Raw genomic sequence first — 20,527 nt, forward strand, 5'->3', positions numbered from 1 at the left:
CAGTGGCTCATGCCTGTAATCCCAGCACTTTGGGAGGCTGAAGTGGGAGGATCACTTGAGACCAGGAGTTCAAGACCAGCCTGGGAAGCATGAAGAGACACTGTCTCTACAAAAAAAATTAAAAAATTAGCCAGGCTTGGTGGCACACACATGTAGTCCTAGGTACTCAGGAGGCTGAGGTGGGTGGCTCACTTGAGCCCAGGTGTTGAAAGCTGCAGTGAGCTATGATCATGCCCCCCACACTCCAGCCTGGGCAACAGAGTGAGACACTGTCTCTAAAAGGAATAAATAAAACAATTTAAAATAAACTTAAAAAATAAAGTCACTGTGCAAGGTGTGAAGTTACTAATTTTATTTTCTTTTAATAAATATTCTAAAATTTATATATCCTAATAACCACTCTCCATCAAGCATTCATCTTAAAAATTTATTGTAACAATATTGTGATTGAAAGCATTAAAATGTGCCCTTTGAAATTGCCCTTAGGGATTTGGTACTTTTTTTTAGGGCATGCTACCCACATGGTTCCATGGTGCCAAACAATTATTTTTTGTGTGGGTTAATGTGCTTTTTAAGTACTACTGGTTTCGGAACCAAGTCTGTCTTCTCTTGAAGACAATGCCTGAAAAAAGGTCAACTTGGGACAAATATTTTAGCCTACTGGTAGTAAACTTAGAGAATTCCCTTTCCTCAAGAGGTGAAGCCATTTGAAAATATACAATGAAAAAGTTGGGTTTATATGAATATATGCATCATAAGCCTATGATGGCTTAAGATGGCTTACAGGTGAACTCAGATGTTTGAAATATTAATACTTGTTTAAACTGTATGGCTGATCATACAGAGGACCACAGGTCTCTCTCCCTACCCCTAACCCCATTTTCAAGGATAGGTTTTGTGACTGCATAGTAAGAAACAATACACTGAGTTTGATATACAGTTACATATAAGTATATAGCACAATATATAATAGCATGTCTTCTTCATGACTTAACTTATAGTTGAGAATTTATTTTAGATGGTCTAGCAATTCATGCTAGTATATGATTTACTCTAGATCTTTCAGTCTGACAGCAGATTCTTTATTTTCCTCAATGAGATAAAATTTCCTAGGAAAATTAGTTCAAATATAAACCAAACTCTGACATGACTTTATTGATACTCCAAACTTACCCATCTCAGTCATCTTTTATGTATGGTAAAAATTTTATTAAAATGAGGCTTGAATCATAAAGATAGTTTAGGTCTCTATTTTAACTTTCTCGTTATAGTATTATTTAACCAATTTTACATTATTCTGATTGAAGGTAGAAAGCAGTACAGAGTACTGATTATTAAATCAGTAATACTAGCTTGAATTGCATTTTGATTTGGATTTTTCTTTTTCCTTTTTTTTTTTTTGAGAGGGAGTCTCACTCTGTCACCCAGGCTGGAGTGCAGTGGTGCAATCTCAGCTCACTGCAACCTCCGCCTCCCAGGTTCAAACAATTCCCCTGACTCAGCCTCCTGCGTAGCTGGCATTATAGGTGGGTGCCACCATGCCTGGCTAATTTTTCTGTGTTTTTAAGAGAAACGGGGTTTCACTATGTTGGTCAGGCTGGCCTTGAACTCCTGACCTTGTTATCCGCCGGCCTCAGCCTCCCAAAGTGCTGGATTACAGGTATGAGTGACTGCACCTGGCTGACATTATTTATATTAAAATATGGATATATGTGGATGGGGATTGGCAAAATTTTTCTGAATAGAGCCAGATAGTAAATATTTTAAGCTTTGTAGTCACACAGTCTCTGCTGCAACAATTCATCTCTGCTGGTTATAGCACAAAAACAGCCACGGATAAGACATAAATGAATGACATGGCTGTGTTCCAACAAAATTTATTTCTTTGTTTTTGAGACAGACTTTCACTCTTGTTGCCCAGGCTGGTGTGCAATGGCGCAGTCTCGGTTCACTCCAACCCCCACCTCCTGGGTTCAAACGATTCTCCTGCCTCAGCCTCCCAAGTAGCTGGGATTACAGGTGCCTGCCATCATGCCCAGCTAATTTTTGTATTTTTTTGGTAGAGATGGGGTTTCACTACATTGGCCAGGCTGGTCTTGAACTTCTGAATTCAGGTGATCCACTTGCCTTGGCCTCCCAAAGTGCTGGGATTAAAGGCGTGAGCCACCATGACCAGCCACAAAATTTCATTTTTAAAAACAGGTGGCAGGACAGGTTTGGCCCATGTGCTATAGTTTGCCAACTTAAGGGTTTTTGTCTTTGTGATTGGAGAGCTTTAGGGTATAAATATCTCAAATCTCATTAATTGGACTGTGTGGGGATTATTTAGAATAAGAGTCAAAAGCAACTAATGCATTTATGGGATGTCAAGGGCTGACTGCACAAACATACATTAAGTTCGTAGAAATGTTATAGGTCAATGTGAGTACAGCATTGATGTGTAAATGTATCAGCCTGTTTTCATGCTGCTGATAAAGACATACCTGAGACTGGGCAACTTACAAAAGAGGTTTAGACTCATAGTACCACGCAGCTGAGGAGGCCTCACAATTATGGCAGAAGGCAAGAAGGAGCAAGTCATGTCTCACATGGATGGCAGCAGACAAAAAGAGAGCTTGTATGGGGAAACTCCTGTTTATAAAACTATCAGATCTCATGAGACTCATTCACTATCATGAGGACAGCACAGAAAAGACCCTCCCCCATAATTCAGTCACCTCCCACTGGGTTCCTCCCATGACATGTGGGAATTGTGGGAGTTATAATTCAAGATGACATTTGGGTGGGGACACAGCCAAACCACATCAGTAAATAACTGATCTGAAGGAAAAAAAAAAGCCCAAATGTTATTAATTAAGCAGATTGGGCATATGATTCTTTTTAGTGTAGTCCTACCAAATTTGTTTTCCCTTGATAAACTGGAAGGCAATAAATCTAGGAGAGTTGTACTCATGGTATGTAATAAGCTACATGTGCAAATGCCCTCACACAGCTGTGCACCTTGGATTTTGGATCTGCCTCTGTTACCAGGTTTCTAGCAGGTATCACGACAGAGCTGGCTTGATACTACTGAGGTCTCCCTCATTTCATCACACACATACTCTCTCTAGGTTGAACGAGACTTGTGGATGGGTGTGGAGTGGAAGCCAGGAATCAGCTGAAGCCTGTGAAACTTCTAGACTCCTTGGATAACAGCATTGGCTTGTTATTTTTTGTGTCATTCTAGTCTGTAGAGGTCAGCTCTGGTAATCACTTAACATCTCCATGCAATCTTGTGTTTTAAGAGAAAAAAGAAAAACCAATTCTCCCTAGTCTTTAAGTGGTAGGTACACTATGATAAAATATGTGTTTTAGAATGATTACTGTGATAGCAATGTGCAGGAGTTAGTAGAGCCTAGGAAACCTGAAGCAAAGAGACCAGTTTGTAGGCTATTAAGTGGGAGATGAGAAAAATCTCAACTAAGGCAGTTGCTGCAAGAGATTTGGGAAAAAGCAGTAAGTTCCAGAGATATTATGAATATAGAACAGAAAATACATGGGAGCCTACTGGGAAATGAGCACAAAAAAAATACCACAGTCTTACTTGGGTAACTAAATGGTATTGTTATTAACTGAAATGGGAGATACAGGTGGTAGATATGATTTGGAAAACATGTAGTAAATTCAGCTTTAATCTGGTGGAGATGCTGGCATCCATCCAATATACAAATTTAGAAATCAGATGACATTTCCTTTTTTTTTTTCCTTTTCCTTTTTTTGAGATAGAGTATCACTCTGTCACCCAGGCTAGAGTGCAGCGGTGTGATCTCAGCTCATTGCAACCTCTACCTCCCTAGTTTAAGCAATTCTCCTGCTTCAGCCTCGTGAGTAGCTGGGATTGTAGGCACACACCACCATGCCCTGATAATTTTTTGTACTTTTAGTAGAGATGGAGTTTCACCATGTTGGCCAGGCTGGTCTTGAACTCCTGATCTCAGGTGATCCGCCCAGCTTGGCCTCCCAAAGTGCCAGAATTACAGGTGTGAACCATTGTGCCTGGCCTCAAATGGCATTTCAAGTCTCGGGTGTGGAGGATATCACCTAGGAAGCCTGGGACCAGTGAGGGCCAAATGGGACCACAAACAGAACCATGGGAACAACAATAATTAGAGGACAAAAAAAGGAAGAAAAGCCTTCAGAGAAAACTGAATGCAACAAACAGAAACAGAAGGATACGGTAACATAGAAGTCCAAGGAGAAGCGTCCAACTAGCCAAATGCTGATGAGAAGTCCAACAAGCAAAAGAATAAAACTAGACCAGGCATAGTGGCTCATGCCTGTAATCCCAGCAATTTGGGAGACTGAGGTGGGTGGATCACCTGGGTCAGGAGTTCAAGACCAGCCTGACCAACATGGGGAAATCCCATCTTTACTAATACAAAAATTAGCCGGGCGTGGTGGCATGCCCCTGTAATCCTAGCTACTTGGGAAGCTGAGGCAGGAGGACTGCTTGAACTCAGGAGGCAGAGGTTGTAATGAGCCGAGATTGCACCACTGCATTCCAGCCTGGCCTGGGCAACAAAGTGAGACTCCATATCTAAATAAATAAATAAATAAATAAATAAATAAATAAATAAATAAAACCAATAGGTTTAATAATCAGAAAAGTAAAAACAATAAGTTGGTAAATATTCACTTATTTGTAAGCCATTTAAGAGAAACTAGAAGATGAGCTGCTATAATTTATGTCCCTGCCCCTTTTCCAGATGTTGCTGCTAACTATTCCTCAAAGCAGCTGAAGAATAAATAGTGTAGCTGCTGCTCCTAATCTGGAGGGATGAACCAGCAGCACCATATCCACCAACATCCTTCTCCTCCCCACCCTCATCCTTCCTCGGGTACTTCTTGTGCTCTCTGTGGGACTGAAGCTACAGCTGATAACCTTCAGGGCTCTCTTCTAGGATGGTCCCACCTAATACCAAGCCATATCCACACTTAGTTTTTTGCCAGACTTGTTCTGTATTTCCAGTAGCTCTAGGCTAGAGGGTGAAAAACCTGTATCTGAAAGTGAATACAAAGTGGCTCCTGTAGCTTTAGGGCAGCTATTGTGAGGAAAGGGTGTGTGTGTCTGTGTGGAGACAGAATATGCTAAGACAAAGGAAGACGGCATGACAGAGCTAGAGACAGAAAAATAAAGTATACCTAGAACACAACATCAATCAATTAGTAGTAATACATAGTTATAATCAGCTATAAAAGTGAAGTATGTCAAGACGGTTTTTAAAATACTTTCTTAGAGTCTTCCTTATGTCTATTTAATTCAGTAAATGCAGACATTCAAAGTGTCTTTTTCAGTTTTAATATATCTGACATCTGAATATTAGTTGCCCACAAGTATGCGCCTGATTGAAGAATTATGCAAGAAAAATGCTAGCAGCTGCATACTGGAGAGCTTACCAGGCAAAGAATATTCCACAGTTGCATCAGTAGAAAAGGCACAGAATGAGTATCAGGCAGTAGGAAACACATTACAGCTGACATTATTCTTTTCCCTCCATAGCCAAGCAAGAGCATTTTCCTGATACCTCGCTCCTATCCTGGGTCATTACGCTCATTACGCCCATAATCTCAGTAACCGGAATTGTTGTGCTTTGCTGCCTGGCCTACCGTAAGTACTATCACACTATCGTTCTGATTTCAATTCTGGAAGACCAAACTCTTATTAGCATGGTTCAGCATCTCTCTCAGGTTTTAGCCTATTCTTTTCTCATGTTTATAGCAAGTCTATGGAAACATTAGTATCTCCTTTACTTGTCTAAGCAAGTTCTGTTCATTCACTGGACATTTTCCAGACACCTCCTATATGTGTGGCACTCTACTAGGCACTGGAATTACAAAGACAAGAAGTCACCACCCTCAAGACACATTCTAGTTTAGTCCATTTATTTTTTCCCTAACTTTATATATTTTTGGAGACTGAGGTTTGCTATTTGAAAACGTTCTGAGGCTAAATGATATTCTATTGTTTGTGTGTTTTTTTTAAAGGCTAGTTGATTTGGCAGGTAAGTTGTTATGAGCTCCTTAGTGAATTCCAACTTCCATGGCCACCATCCTTCTGTTATTCTAATTTTGATTTGGAGTTAGAGAAAAGGCAAATTGACAAATTTTGGGGCCAAGAATCATTTTCTTGGAGGAAGGCAGGATGCACTAATATAGCTGAGAAACTACATGGCTACAAGTGATCTTCCCAATTCTCAGTTCTTAGGTTGGGCACGGTGGCTCACGTCTGTAACCCCAGCACTTTGGGAGGCCAAGGCAGGTGGATTACTTAAGGTCAGGAGTTCGAGACCAACCAGGCCAATATGGTGAAAACCTATCTCTACTAAAACTACAAAAATTAGCTGGGCACGGTGGCATGTGCCTGTAGTCCCAGCTACTCAGGAGGCTGAGGCAGGAGAATTGCTTGAAACCAGGAGGCAGAGGTTGCAGTGAGCCAAGATTGCATCATTGCACTCCAGCCTGGGCAACAGAGCGAGACTCCATCTCACAAAAACAAATTCTCAGTTCATTAGAATACATTTTTGGATGAAAGATCCGGAGTGGTTGATGAAAGAAAACATTTCTAAGATTTTACCCTACAAATTTATACTTTGGGTGTTAGGCATATGCTGCCCTCAATCTCTGTGATTAAATGAAGAGGAGCTGCGAGTTCTATGGTCTAAGATATGGCCATCATCACTATGAAGAAATATCTACTCTTCTTTGAGTAGAAAGCATGTACTCTGATCAAATAAAATTGGGAGATCAACATATGCTGATTTTTCCAGGTTTTAGAGTGTTTGCACGCATGCGTGCACGCGTACACACACACACACAAATGCCAAAGCTCAGTGAATTCCTTAGAGAGTCTCTGCTGTTACCAACTTTTCACAAGGGTAAGATAAAAAGGTGGGCTCAAGGATGTTTCTAATACCAACTATCCAGTCTTACCCCTTTAATTCAGGGTTTTTCATCCTCAACATTACTGGCATTTTGAGCAAGATAATTCTTTGTTTTGGAGTGCTGTTCTATGCATTGTAGGATGTTTAGCAGCTTCCTTAGCCTCTACTCATTACATGCCAGAAGCACTCCTTGCCCCAGTTGTGACAACCAAAAATATCCCCACGAATTGCCAAACGTTCCCTTGGTAGAGAGGTGGAGAGGTAGCATTGTATCGCCCCTGGTGTAAGAATCACTGCTCCAGTTCTAAGCCAGTGTGAAGCACTGCTAAATATTAATATATGTGCACAATTCAAGGGAAACTCACTTATCATTTTTATTGTTTGTTCTTGTCTCCAAGGCTTTGCCCCAAGATGCAGAGAGAGAAGGAGGAATGAGAGATTGAGAAGGGAAAGCGTACGCCCTATATAACAGGATCCGCAGAAGCAAGAGGTTGAAAAAAACATCTGAAGGTAGCCTCCGTCATCTCTTCTGGGATACATGGATTTTGGAGATCATGAGGCACTCTTCTCTTCCTCTTAGTACTAAATTTAAGCTGTTTTGTCTACTACCTCACCTTCTCAAAAACCTTTCAGGTTACACTAAACAGATACAAGATGCCTAACATCCCTCTCCTTTCTCCCCACATGCAATTCGCTTAATGCAACCTCTTCTTTTGCCAGGTTTCCATTCTGCCATCTTGAAATATTCCCCCCTCTTGTTAGCCAATTCAATGCTTTTCATTATCTATAAAACACTAATTTGAGTTCATCTTGCCTGGGCTAATTTCTTAATCTGATCATTCCTTTTCCCCTGTATCTCTCAGTATTGATGGATATGGGTTAGGGCCACTTTGTACTAACATGGTAACTAACAGACATCCTACTGATCAATCATGGAGCAAAGTTTCATAAAGAACTACTCTGTCATGTCATTTTCCTACTCAGAAACTCAGAAGAGAACCCAGTGCCTACGAAAAGCTCCAAAACTTTTTAACTTTCCACATTCCAGCTGATCTCTTCAGTCTAAATTCACTGAGTTCTGTCAATTGTTCCTCACATGGTATAGTTTCCAGTGTCTCACATGAATGGGGTAAATAGAACCCAAGACTTTAGATTTGGTGTTACTGACTCTACATATAATGGGATAATTACTATCTGGGGTTTGGAATGTTCGTCCTGTTAAGAGAACCTAACACAGCATTAGCTTTAGTGAGTCACAAATCCCCAGGAATTTTCATGCAAGAGAAACTTATGTGGGACATTAGAATCCAAGACACTGACTATCAGGTTCAGGGTAGTTATGAGCCTCCCTCGACAGTTCAACTTTGACTTGTGAAGGCTGGAGTAACACCAGCGTAAGAAATTAGTCTAGAGTGGCCGGGCGCGGTGGCTCAAGCCTGTAATCCCAGCACTTTGGGAGGCCGAGGCGGGTGGATCACGAGGTCAAGAGATCGAGACCATCCTGGTCAACATGGTGAAACCCCGTCTCTACTAAAAATACAAAAAATTAGCTGGGCATGGTGGTGCGTGCCTGTAATCCCAGCTACTTAGGAGGCTGAGGCAGGAGAATTGCCTGAACCCAGGAGGCGGAGGTTGTGGTGAGCCGAGATCGCGCCATTACACTCCAGCCTGGGTAACATGAGTGAAACTCCGTCTCAAAAAAAAAAAAAAAATTAGTCTAGAAAATTATCTCTAAAAATAAAGGAAAGCAAGAATTGTCCTGGGCAGGAGGGGGAAATAGAAAGAAAAAGAAACAATAACACCTGGGACTTACACAACAGGTTGTTTTGCAAAAGCACTATTTCATCTTGTCTTATAAAAATTGCTATAAGCAAGATCAATTTCCATTTTATGGGAGAGAAACCAGAGGCTCCCAGAGGTTGAGTGATTTGCTTGAGGTTAAGGCCATATAGATGAGGAACAAAACCAAGGTTCAAACTGGACATCAAGTTCAGGCTCTGTTCACTACAAACTGGCAGCCTATACATATATTCCCCCAAGGCAGTCTCCCAACTTCCTATCCTGTTTTCTCATTTCCACTGAATGCTCGTTCACTCCTCAAAAGGTCCCCTCCAAGATGTTGCTCTGGCTCAGTTGTCATTATCTACAATTTTCCTGACTTTCTATCTAAAAAGTCTTCTGCTCAGTCTACTGATACTTCAGAATAAAGCCATGTACCCAGTCTTCTACACAAGGCCTTATCTAACCATCTTGTCCAGCTCAAGCAGTTCCACCTCTATAGCACATCTCATACCACCACCATGGGTTGATTCTCATGTACCACATCTTCCTTCTGTCTTCTACCGGACTGTATGTAGGCTTATTGAGGAAAGCAACTGTGCCTGATACATCTTTGTTTGCCCCACACATAGAAGAGTGTCTTGGTGCTTACTAAACATTTGCCTAATCAATATTTCATGTGATAAAAATTGCCAGAGTAGTTCTAAATTCTCTCATAATTTAGCCCTCTCTTCATATTCTTCAGCTATCAAGATTACTAAGTACAAGTTGGGAATATCTTTGATCTTGAGATTAAATATATATTTATATATAAGATATATAAATATTTATATATTTTGTATTTATATAAACATTAAATATAAAAATGTTATATAGTATATATAAAATAATATATACATATATTAAATATATAAATACATATTATATATATATTTTTAATCTCAAGATCAAAGATACTCCCAACTTGGACATAGTAATCTTGATAGCTGAATAATATGAAGAGAGCGCTAAATTATGAGACAACTTAAAACTATTCTGGCAATTTTTATCACATGAAATATTGATTAGGCAAATGTTTAGCAAGCACCAATATATATTAAATATATATGTATATAAATTTAAGTTTTCCTCCTTTGCCAATATAGGGTTTGATGTAATCATTTATTTGTTTTCTCAGGTCCCACCTTCACTTGCAATTGACCTCTTCTGGGAACTTCTTCAGAGGGACAGGATTACCCCACCTTGACCTTTGTGTATCTGTTCTTAGGTGCTTCTTCACTTCAGTTGCTTTGCAGGAAGTGTCTAGAGGAATACGGTGGGCAAAGAAGTTGCTCTGCTGACCTGGATAAAGGGGTTTTGAAATGTGGAATTCTTGAGTTCTGAAAGGGACTTTAGAGAATACCAGTGTCATTAATGACAAAGGCACTGAGGCCCAGGACAACCACAATTATAAAGGCCAGTGCCAGAACCCAGATTTCCTAACTCTGGTGCTCTTTCCCTTCATCAGTTTGACTCTGGCCTGTTAGCTGGTGTATACATATACATGTCAGGCAAAATGCTGCTGGAAGTAGAATTTGTCCAGTATCAGGTCAACTTCAGAGACTTGATCTGATTTCATGTTGTGGTTTACAAAAGTCCAATATCATGTATAGGTAGTATGGCATGAACATCTTTAGGATAATGGAAATATTACTGGCGTTTAGCCAGTATTCCATTTTTCATTGTGTTCTCTATTGTTGCTTTCTCACTCCCCCATGAGGTACAAAGAAAGTAGAACTATCCAAAACTAATCTCCTCTGATATTTAACATGAATGATTTATGTACCTCAAAGCAGTAGTCAAGGAGGAAAGGGATGGTCCAAAGACTTACAATCAATTGGTTCATATTGGACTGATAATCTCTTTAAATGGCTTTATGCTAGTTTGACCTCATTTGTAAAATATTTATGAGAAAGTCCTCATTTAAAATGAGTTATTTACTGTGTATGCACTAAACAGTAAGGTATTTTCCAATGTCTAAGGTGGTAGCTTTTCACAGAGCCTTCTTAGATCCCTAAGACGGCTTTTCCTTGGTATTTCTGGGCCTTTCTGACATCAGCGGAGAACTGGAAAGACATACTGTCAGGTCTCCATGTGGAAGCCTGGACCCAGAAAGTCTGAAGACCAGCCTGCCTCAGCTGATCATTCCCCACCCCACAACCCTCACCTACATAATACCCCTGCCCCCTCCCCAAAAGATCTGCCCCAACCTATAAAACCAACTCCTATCCCACTGCCCTTCACTGACGCCCTTTTCAGCCTAAGCCCACTTGCACCCGGGGGAATAAACAGCCATGTTGCTCACACAAAGCCTGTATGGGGGATCTCTTCATTCAAAGTGCGTGTTTTAACACACACCCAGTTGCTGTTTCTGTTACTCATGGCTCCTTTCTCTAAAACTGCCTTCCACAATACTCTAGACCAGGAGTGGATGCAACTTAAGCTGGGACAGTCACATCATCATCTGAAAGTCTGGAGTTGGATAGCAAAAGATGACAAAGTTTCTTAAATGCACTTCTCATGGCAGCTAAGCCACATGGCCAGGATTCAAAGCCTTTAGAGCCAGCCCATGACTTTAGCTACCTCACTATGCTGTTTCACAAACCTTGCTCCTATGTAACAACTATATTCTCAGTGTATGGCAGAGAGGTCTAACACCAACAAAAGATACTAACAGTTGCTTCCTGTCAATATGCTTAATTCAGTAATTCTTTTCATTTACTAACAGTTGTTAGGTGTATTTCTAATCTAAGTAATTTCTGTATTCTACAGCAGATACTTTGTCAGCAATACTAAGGGAAGAAACAATGTTGAACTGTTTCTTTAATAATGCTGATCTACTTTTTGTTGAATTTGTATTTTATTTCAAGTGGCAAAGAAATCATCTCTGATTTTTATTAATATTAAACCAAACACTACTACACATTTAGCCTCACACTGCTCCAGGACCCAAGGGTTTCACAGACCATTTGCCTTACCTGTTTTTTTCCCTCTCCTCCTTCCAGAATACCCTTTTAAAAGACTACATGAATAAATATACGAACTGTAAAATTCAACTTTAGTCTCTTGGGAAATGTTTTATTTACTGCTATACAATCTAGGTGGGTGGATATATTCATATATGTATATATTGATAGATCAACAGACATAAATATGTATTTAAATTTAGGGATAAGTATAGTGAGAGTACAACAGCCCCATTCTTAGTTAAAAAAGAAAAACAGAAGAGCAAGCCACTGCCACCACAGGTACCAGTACTTACATTTGTCAGGCTGACCAAAGAGTGGCCTGTGTGTTGGCATTCAACAGACATGGCAGCATAGCTCCCGTCAACTCTCCACTGAGTTTTAAGTTCAGAGTACTTTCAGTCCTTGTCTTGTTCATCTATTATTGAAGGGTTTCTAGGAAGGTTTAGCAGTGCTTCAATTCTCTTAGCATCATCCTCAGGTTGATTTTTCTGTATGCTACTTTCAATTTGCTCAGGGAGACGTGCAGTAATTTGTAATCTGGCTTTCCTGTAATCAAATAAAAAGGATAAATCAAATACTGCTCAATTTCTTTAGTTCTTACGAATTTAAAACAAAAAGGACAGCATTTGTCTTTTTCTCCGTGCTTTGGTATAACAACTTCAGAGCAAACACTGCTCCCTGCAGTTCAAACACAGTAACTTCATTCTTTTGCCTAACCTCACAAGCCAATTATGACTTCTACATTACTATAACGGATACTGTTGTGGTGACAGTTCTGATCCATAAAATATTCCTAGTATACTGGGTCCTAGAATTCTTATAGGAGTGATGTGTGGGAGCTGACACACTTTGTGCTAAGGTGTGAAGGCTTGAAGTCTCGCTGTCCTCTTGCTCCCAGGGCTGGGGGACTGTAAATACCCTGCAACTCTTAAACTCTGTGACCAGATCTTGTAGGAACTGGAGAAATGATATAACAATGGTAATTCTAGGTAGAGAAAAGTCAGATAGGACAACATTATAGATTTATATTTATGAAGAGTTAAAATCTAATTTCCAAATAATAGATCAGTTCTGTTTCTAAATCAAGTATTAGTGTCTTTCTTCAGTGATTATTGGGGTTGCCTAAAGTTTCTTCTCACTCTTCACAAACAGATTTGGTCATTTGTTCTGTATCTCTATCGTTAGTTTTCTACATTTTCTGCTCACTAAGGCATTTTTTTTTTTTTTTACTCTCAATTTGTTTGATTTTCCTGTATTATTTTCAAGCAAAGAAGTAGGCACATACAAGAAGTAGGCACTTAAACATTTGCTGAATTAACTCTCCTTAGAAATATTACACACACACACATATAAACACATACATACATGCCATACAATTTTGACACTTTCATTCTGCCAAAGTATCCTTTCCTTACTATGATTTGTTTTTATCCATTCTTTTTATTTTTATCCATTCTTTTTAAAATCGATACTAATAATTGTACATATTTATGGAGTACAAAGGAATATTTTCATAAATACACAATGCGTAATAATCAAATGAGGGTAATTAGCATATATGTCATGTGTCACCTTAAACATTGATCATTTCTTAGTGTTGGAACCATTCTAACAACCTCTCTTCTAGCTACTTGAAAATGCACAATAAATTATTATTAATTATCGTCATCCTACAGTGCCACAGACACTAGAACTTAGGCCTCTGTTCTAGTTGTAATTTTATGTCCATTAATCAATCTCTTAAATTCCCTCTCCTTAGACTCCTCCCTTTTCCCTCCCCAACCTCCAATAACCATAATTCTGCTCTTTACTTCTATGAGCCCATTTTTTTTTAGCTCCACATGAGTGAGAGAACATGCAGTATTTATCTTTCTGTGGATGACTTATTTTACATAACAATGCTCTCCAGTCTTATCCATGTTCCCACAAATGACAGGATCTCATTCTTTTTTATGGCTGAATAGTATTCTATGGTACATATATATCACATTTCCTTTATCCATTCATCTGCTGATGGACAATGACATTGACTCCATTCCTTGGCTATTACGAATAGTGCCACGATAAGGGTGGGGTGCAGATAAGTCTTTGATATTCTGGTTTCTTTTTCTTTGGATAAATACCCACTAGGGAGACTGTTGGATCATATAGTAGTTCTGTTTTCAGTTTTCTGAGGAACTGCCATGCTGTTTCTATAATGGCTGTATTAATTTGCATTCCTATCAAAAATACGTGAGTTCCCTTTTCTTTCTGCATCCTCGCAAAAACTTATTTTACCTTTTTTAAAAGAGACATTCTAATTGGGATAAACATCACCCCAATTTTGCATTTATGTTGAATACTTTTTCATACACTTGTTAGCCACTTGTATGTACTTTTTGAGAAATACAAGTTTCCCCTCAAGCTGCTCCCCACCTCTTTTTTAAAAAAGAGACAGGGTCACAGTGGCTCATGCCTGTAATCCCAGCACTTTGGGAGGCCAAGGTGAGTGGATCACGTGAGTTCTAGAGTTTGAAACCAAACTGCCTGGCCAACATGGTGAAACCCCAAATCTACTAAAAATACAAAAATTAGCTGGGTGTGGTGGTGTGTGCCTGTAGTTCCAGCTACTCAGGAGGCTGAGGCAGGAGAATGGCTTGAACTCAGGAGGTGGAGGTTGCAGTGAGCCAAGATCGCACCACTGCCCTTAAGCATAGGCAGTAAGAGTGAAACTCCACCTCAAAAAAAAAAAAAGAAAAAAAGACAGGGTCTCACTTTCTTGCCCATGCTGGAGTGTGCTGATGCAATCATAGCTCACTGCTGCCTCAAATTCCTGGACTCTAGGGATCCTCCAGCCTCAGCCTCCCAAGTAACTGGGGCTATAGGTATGTACTACTGTGCCCCGCTAATTTTCTTTTGTCTCATTCTGTCACCCAGGCTGGAGTGCAATGGTACCATCTTGGCTCATTGCAACCTCCACCTCCCAGGCTCAAGCAATCCTCCTACCTCAGCCTCTCAAGTAGTTGGGATTACAGGTGTGTACCATCACACCCACCTAATTTTTGTATTTTTAGTAGAGATGGGGTTTCACCATGTTGGCCAGGCAGGTCTCAAACTCCTGACCTAAAGTGATCTGACTGCCTTGGCCATCTAAAGGGCTGGGATTACAACTGTGAGCCAATGACCTTTATTTCTTTTTCTTGCCCAACTGCTCTGGCTAGGATTTCTAATACTCCATTGAATAAGACTGGTAAGAGTGGGCATTCCTATTTCAATCCAGTTCTTTGAAGGAAAAGCTTCCAACTTTTCCCTGTTCAGTATATTCGCTGTGAGTTTGTCATACATGGCCTTTATTGTACTGAGAAATAGTCCTTCTATCCCTAACTTTCTGAAAGTTTTTATCATGAAGGGGTGTTGGATTTTACCAAATGATTTTTTCTGCATTTACTGAGATGATCATATGGTTTTTGTCCTCCCTTCTGTTTATATGATATACCACATTTATTGATTTGTGTATGTTGTACCATCCTTGCATCCCTAGGATAAGTCACACATGTTCATGATGTATAATCTTTTTGATGTATTCTTGGATTTGGTTTCCTAGTATTTTGTTAAGAACTGTTTTGTAGAATATATTGGCCTGTAGGTTATTTATTTATTTATTTATTTAATGTGCCCTTGTCTGGTTTTGGTATCAGGGTAATGATGGCCTTGTAGAATGAGTTTGGAAGAATTCTCTCATCTTCATTATGTTCAATAGTTTGATAATTGGTCTTAATTCTCCTTTAACTGTTTGGCAGAATTTAGCAATGGAGCCATGTGGTCTTGGACTTTACTTTGTTGAGAGACTTTTTATCACAAGTTCAATCTTGTTACTTGTGATTGGTCTGTTCAGGTTTTCTATCACTTCTTGGCTCAATCTTGATAGATCATATGGGCTCAAGAATGTATCCATTTCCTGTAGCTTTTCCAATTTCTTGGCATATAGTTGTTTTATAGTACTCTGTAATGATACTAACTATGTCCATGGTATCAGTTGTAGTGTCTCCTTTTTTGTTTTTTACCTTATTTATTTGGGTCTTTTTTCTAACTAGTAGTTTGTTGATTTTGTTTATTTTCAAGAAACCAACTTTTCGTTAGTTGTTCTTTTGTATTTTTTTTAAGTCTCTATTTTATTCAGCTCTTCTCTGATCTTTTTATTTATTTCCTTCTATTTATTTTAGGTTTGGTTTGTTCTTGTTTCTCAAGTTCTTTGAGGTGTAGTATTAGGTTGTTTATTTGAAATATTTCTACTTGTTGATGGAGGCATTTATTGCTGTAAACTTCCCTCTTAGTGCTGCTTTTGCTGTATCTCATATATTTTGGTATGTTGTGTTTCTATTTTCATTTGTTTCAAGAAATTTTTAAATTTCCTTCTTAATTATTTCATTGACCCACTGGTTGTTCTGGAGCATGTTATTTAATTTCTGTGTATATGCACAGTTTCCAAAGTCCTTCCTGTTACTTATTTCTAGTTTTATTGTGTTGTGGTCTGCAAAAATACTTGACATTATTCTGACCTTTAAAATTTTTGATACTTGTACATTCCAAGATAAGAAAAAAGGCCAGGCGCAGTGGCTCATGCCTGTAATCCCAGCACTTTGGGAAGCCAAGGCAGGTGGATCAGGAGATCAAGAGATTGTCAAGAGATTGAGATCATCCTGGTCAACATGGTGAAACCCTGTCTCTAATAAAAAAACAAAAATTAGCCAAGTGTGGTGGTGTGCCACCACAGTCCCAGCTATTCAGGAGACTGAGGCAGAAGAATCGCTAGAGCCTGCAAGACGGAGGTTGCAGTAAGCTGAGATCACACCACTGCACTCAAGCAACAGAGCAAGACTACATCTCAAAAAAAAAAAAAGGAAAAGAAAAAGAAAAATGTGTATTTTGCAGCTGTTAGATGTGATGTTCTATAAATGTTTGTTAGGTCCATTTGATCTATGGTACACTTTAAGTCTGATGTTTCTTTGTTGATTTTGTCTAGATGATCTGTCCAGTGCTGGGAGTATGGTGTTGAAGTTCCCAGCTATTATATTAGGGTTTCTCTCTCCCTTTAGCTCTAATATTATTTGTTTATATATATGGATGCTCTGGTGTTGGGTGTATATATATTTATAGTTATTTCCTATTGCTGAATTGATCTCTTTATCACTATATAATGAACTTGTCTCTTTTTATATTTTATTTAAAGCCAATTTTATCTGGCATTAGTATAGCTATTCCTCCTCATTTATGATTTCCATTTGCATGAACATCCTTTTCTATCCCTTTACTTTCAGCCTATCTGTACCTTTACAGGTGAAGTGAGTTTCTTGTAGTCAGAATATATAATTGAGTCTGTAAATTTTTTTTAATTCATTCAGCCAGCTTAAATCTTTAACTGGGGAATTTAAAGTGTTTACATTTGACGTTGTTATTGATAGGTGTGGATTTACTCCTGTCATTTTGTTAATTGTCTCCTGGTTGTTTTGTATAACCTTTGTTTCTTTCTTCCCCTACTATTTATTTTCATGGTTGACGGATTTTTGTAATTATAAGGTTTGATTCCTTTCTCATTCCTATTTGTGTATCTGCTCTACAAGTGTGTTTTATTCTTTCATGTATTTCCATAATGGTAGCTACCGTACTTTTGCATTCCGATGTAGGAGTTCTTTAAGCATTTCTTATAAGACAGTCTAATGGTGATAAATTCCCTCAGTGTTTGCCTGTCTTGGGAAGACTTTCTCCTTCATTTTGGAAGAATAGCATTGCTAGGTATAATATTCTTGGTAGGAGTTTGTTTTTTTTCTTTCAGCCCTCTGAATGTATCATCTCATTCTATCCTGACCTGTAAGGTTCCTGTTGGCAAATCTGCTGTTAACCTGATGGGGGGGGTAAATGGTGGCACCAGGTCGGCCGGTCTTCAGGGGGTGCACATGGCAGCTCACTCACTAGAATTGGCAGGGTTGCCTGTGGTGGAAACTCCAGGTGAATGACCTTAGAATAGCCTTTGCCAGCCATTCTTAAGCTTTACCATCTCAAAATCACTGATCTCTAAATCACTGACAAACTTCTGCAGTTTTTAATTTTTCATTCACTTTTTAAAAATTATTTATTTATTTATTTATTTGTTTGTTTGTTTGTTTGTTTTTGAGACAGAGTCTTGCTCTGTGGCCCAGACTGGAGTTCAGTGGCACGATCTCAGCACACTGCAACCTCTGCCTCCTGGGTTCAAGCAATCCTCCTGCCTGAGCCACCCGAGTAGCTGGGATTACAAGTGCATGCCACCACACCTGGCTAATTTTTGTATTCTTAGTAGAGGTGGGGTTTCATCATGTTGGTCAGGCTGGTCTCAAACTCCTGACCTCAAGTGATCTGCTTATCTTGGCATCCCAAAAAGCTGGGATTACAGGTGTGAGCACTGCACCCACCCCTACTTTTTAAATTGAAATAGTTATGTGTTCATATTTTTCCAAATGCTAATTCTTCCATAACATCCTGTATCAATGTCAAATAGCCAATATACATTCCTTACCTTTCTAACCTCTTTCTCAAAGCTTCCTTTTCAAAAAATAAAAAAGAAGTCCGGCACCTAGGGAATCTTTCATCCTTTTAATTTTCTATAATGTCAAATTATATCAGCAGAATTTTAAGTGCACCCTAGAACCTAGATAACTGCGTGTCCCACCTACCTTTTACTACAAAAAGGAAGGAATAAAACAAACACTGAACAAGGTGGTATAATTCTGTTCCTTAGAACAGCTAAAAAAAACCTGAGGGCTTGAAGTTAAGGAAAATATCTAAGATCACAGAACGAACTGATAGTTTAGCTCGATTTAGGTCTAGCTTTCAAGGTTTCATTGAAACCTTGAAATCCAAAATCAATGCTTTTTTCTCATATAGCACCTAAGTCCTTGGATAATGGACCTACAGCTCTTAAGAATTTCCATGTGTGTATGGTTAACAGAAACGTAAGGTTTCAACTAAAAACACTAGAAAATAATGATTTCTCATCTATCCAATTATAATACTGAACAGCAACAGCAACAGCAGCACCAGCCAGTGCTGTCTTAGGTACCCAGGAAGCTGAGCTAGTGAGAATCATTTGTACTCAGGAGCACTAGATGGCAGCCTGTTACGTTGATCTTACATATAGAATCTGTGCAAAGTTGCTATCAGTCTGATTGCCCTACCCCACAAATTGCATCCCAGGAAATGACTAGATGCAAGAGGTAAAAGTTTTCATGCTCCTCAGTGGCTTCAGTGCATGAACAGCTACTGTCCACCTAATTCCTCTGTGTCTACAGCAAGAAAAAGAATCTCTGTGGAGACTTAACATGCTGTGTGTTACTTACGTATGTATGTATAAAAAAGAATGTCACTTGTTTCTTTTGTGAGACAGTCTTGCGCTATGGCCTAGCCTGGAGTGCAGGGGCACAATCACAGCTCACTGAAACCTCTGCTTTCGGGGTTCAAGTGATTCTCCTGCCTCAGCCTCTAAGTAGCTGGGACTACAGGTGTGTGCCACCACGCCCAGGTAACTTTTTTATTTTTAGTCGAGATGGTGTTTCACCATGTTGTCCAGGCTGGTCTCGAAATCCTGCTCTCAGGTGATCCACCTGTCTCAGCCTCCCAAAGTGCTGGGATTACAGAAGTGAGCCACCCCACCCAGCAAAGGATGTACTTTTTAAATATGCCAAGTAAACCTCACTCCTTGATGAATATTCTCTTTAGGTAACTTCCTATGCAGTCAAGAACATAGGAAAAGAAAAAACATGCAAGCAAATAAGATTTACAACATTTTAACTTAAAAAGAACATATACAAAGAAAGATCTTCATTAAATTAAAACTAAAATTAATGTCTTTCATTTTTCCATTCTCTTTAAATAGATTAAAATACATGTATAGTATGAGTTGTATCAGTAAAAATAAACTCATCTTGAATTGAGTAGCAGTTTAAAGTACATGAGTTTAACAGGGCACCACTATATAAGGCCTGGGGATAAGACAACCACGATTCCCTGGGCTTAACATGTTCCTTACCACTCTTCCAGTTTTTGATCATGGAGTGCCTTTCGGTCCTTCTGTTTTCTCTCCTGAACAGTCTCACCAGAGTACTTCTGAATTATCATCATCAGGCTTCCTATAGGAGTGCTGAGAAGAAAAGAGAGGAAAAGCTCAGGAAAAAAGAGTCATTAGACCTTACAACTTGTGAGATTCTCTGCTAAGACGTGAGCAACACCAGAGCCACTTGTTCACTATCAGGTATAGGAACATTTGAGAATTAAAGTGTCCTTGTCAAATTAAAAAAAAAAAAATGAGGTAATCTCTTCCCTGGACTGAACAACAGAGAAAAACAATCATTACAACCTTCTAAAGTTGGCTGATATATAACAAAACAACAGATCTAGAAACTGGCTGTTTTCATGAGAAATGAGAAATAAATCAAAACAAAGAGGGAAAAAAATATATATTTATGACAAGTTCTAATAAGTAGCCCCACACCAAAGATGAAATGAAATTTCTAGTTCAGAATGGCCCCAGCTCCTCTAGGAGACAAGAAATGTAGAGGGCATTTTTGGTTGAGAAAGGGATGCTATACTGGCTTTTGGGGATGGGATCACCAAAATATCCTAAAGTTCAAGAGTCTGGCATAACTGTCTCACCCAGAATGCCAATAGCAACCCATTGAGAAACTGATTTAGTTAATAATTATTATAGTGATAAAGAGTTTGGTTCTTGTGTTCTCGGATTAGGAGTATTTGACCTTCACCTACCTTAAATTTCCTCCATCTATAATTTAACCTCATGTTAAAAACTAT

General features: G+C 39.1%; 2 protein-coding genes across 4 annotated transcripts in view; one reads left to right on the forward strand and one right to left on the reverse strand.

Moving 5' to 3' along the window:
- CD80 (CD80 molecule) overlaps positions 1 to 11,754 on the forward strand; it is a 31,073-nt gene extending 19,319 nt beyond the window's left edge. For 2 of the 3 annotated variants that reach the window (XM_032298987.1, XM_032298989.1), the window contains one exon: positions 5,540 to 6,325. In XM_032298987.1, coding sequence (XP_032154878.1) covers positions 5,540 to 5,778 — 239 coding nt within the window. In that variant the 3' untranslated portion in view covers positions 5,779 to 6,325. Of the gene's footprint in view, positions 1 to 5,539; positions 6,326 to 7,318; positions 7,431 to 9,876 lie in introns of those variants that run through there. The other variant, XM_032298988.1, reaches the window with a different exon arrangement.
- TIMMDC1 (translocase of inner mitochondrial membrane domain containing 1) overlaps positions 11,728 to 20,527 on the reverse strand; it is a 28,225-nt gene continuing 19,425 nt past the window's right edge. Inside the window, exons 6-8 of the mRNA XM_032298990.1 lie at positions 19,749 to 19,859; positions 12,041 to 12,253; positions 11,728 to 11,789 (exon numbers count right to left, since the gene is read on the reverse strand). Coding sequence (XP_032154881.1) covers positions 12,103 to 12,253; positions 19,749 to 19,859 — 262 coding nt within the window. The 3' untranslated portion in view covers positions 11,728 to 11,789; positions 12,041 to 12,102. The remainder of the gene's footprint in view (positions 11,790 to 12,040; positions 12,254 to 19,748; positions 19,860 to 20,527) is intronic.

This window comes from Sapajus apella, unplaced genomic scaffold (genome assembly GCF_009761245.1).
Source record: "Sapajus apella isolate SASKATOON/1434 unplaced genomic scaffold, GSC_monkey_1.0 scaffold40, whole genome shotgun sequence".
NCBI lineage: Eukaryota > Metazoa > Chordata > Mammalia > Primates > Cebidae > Sapajus > Sapajus apella.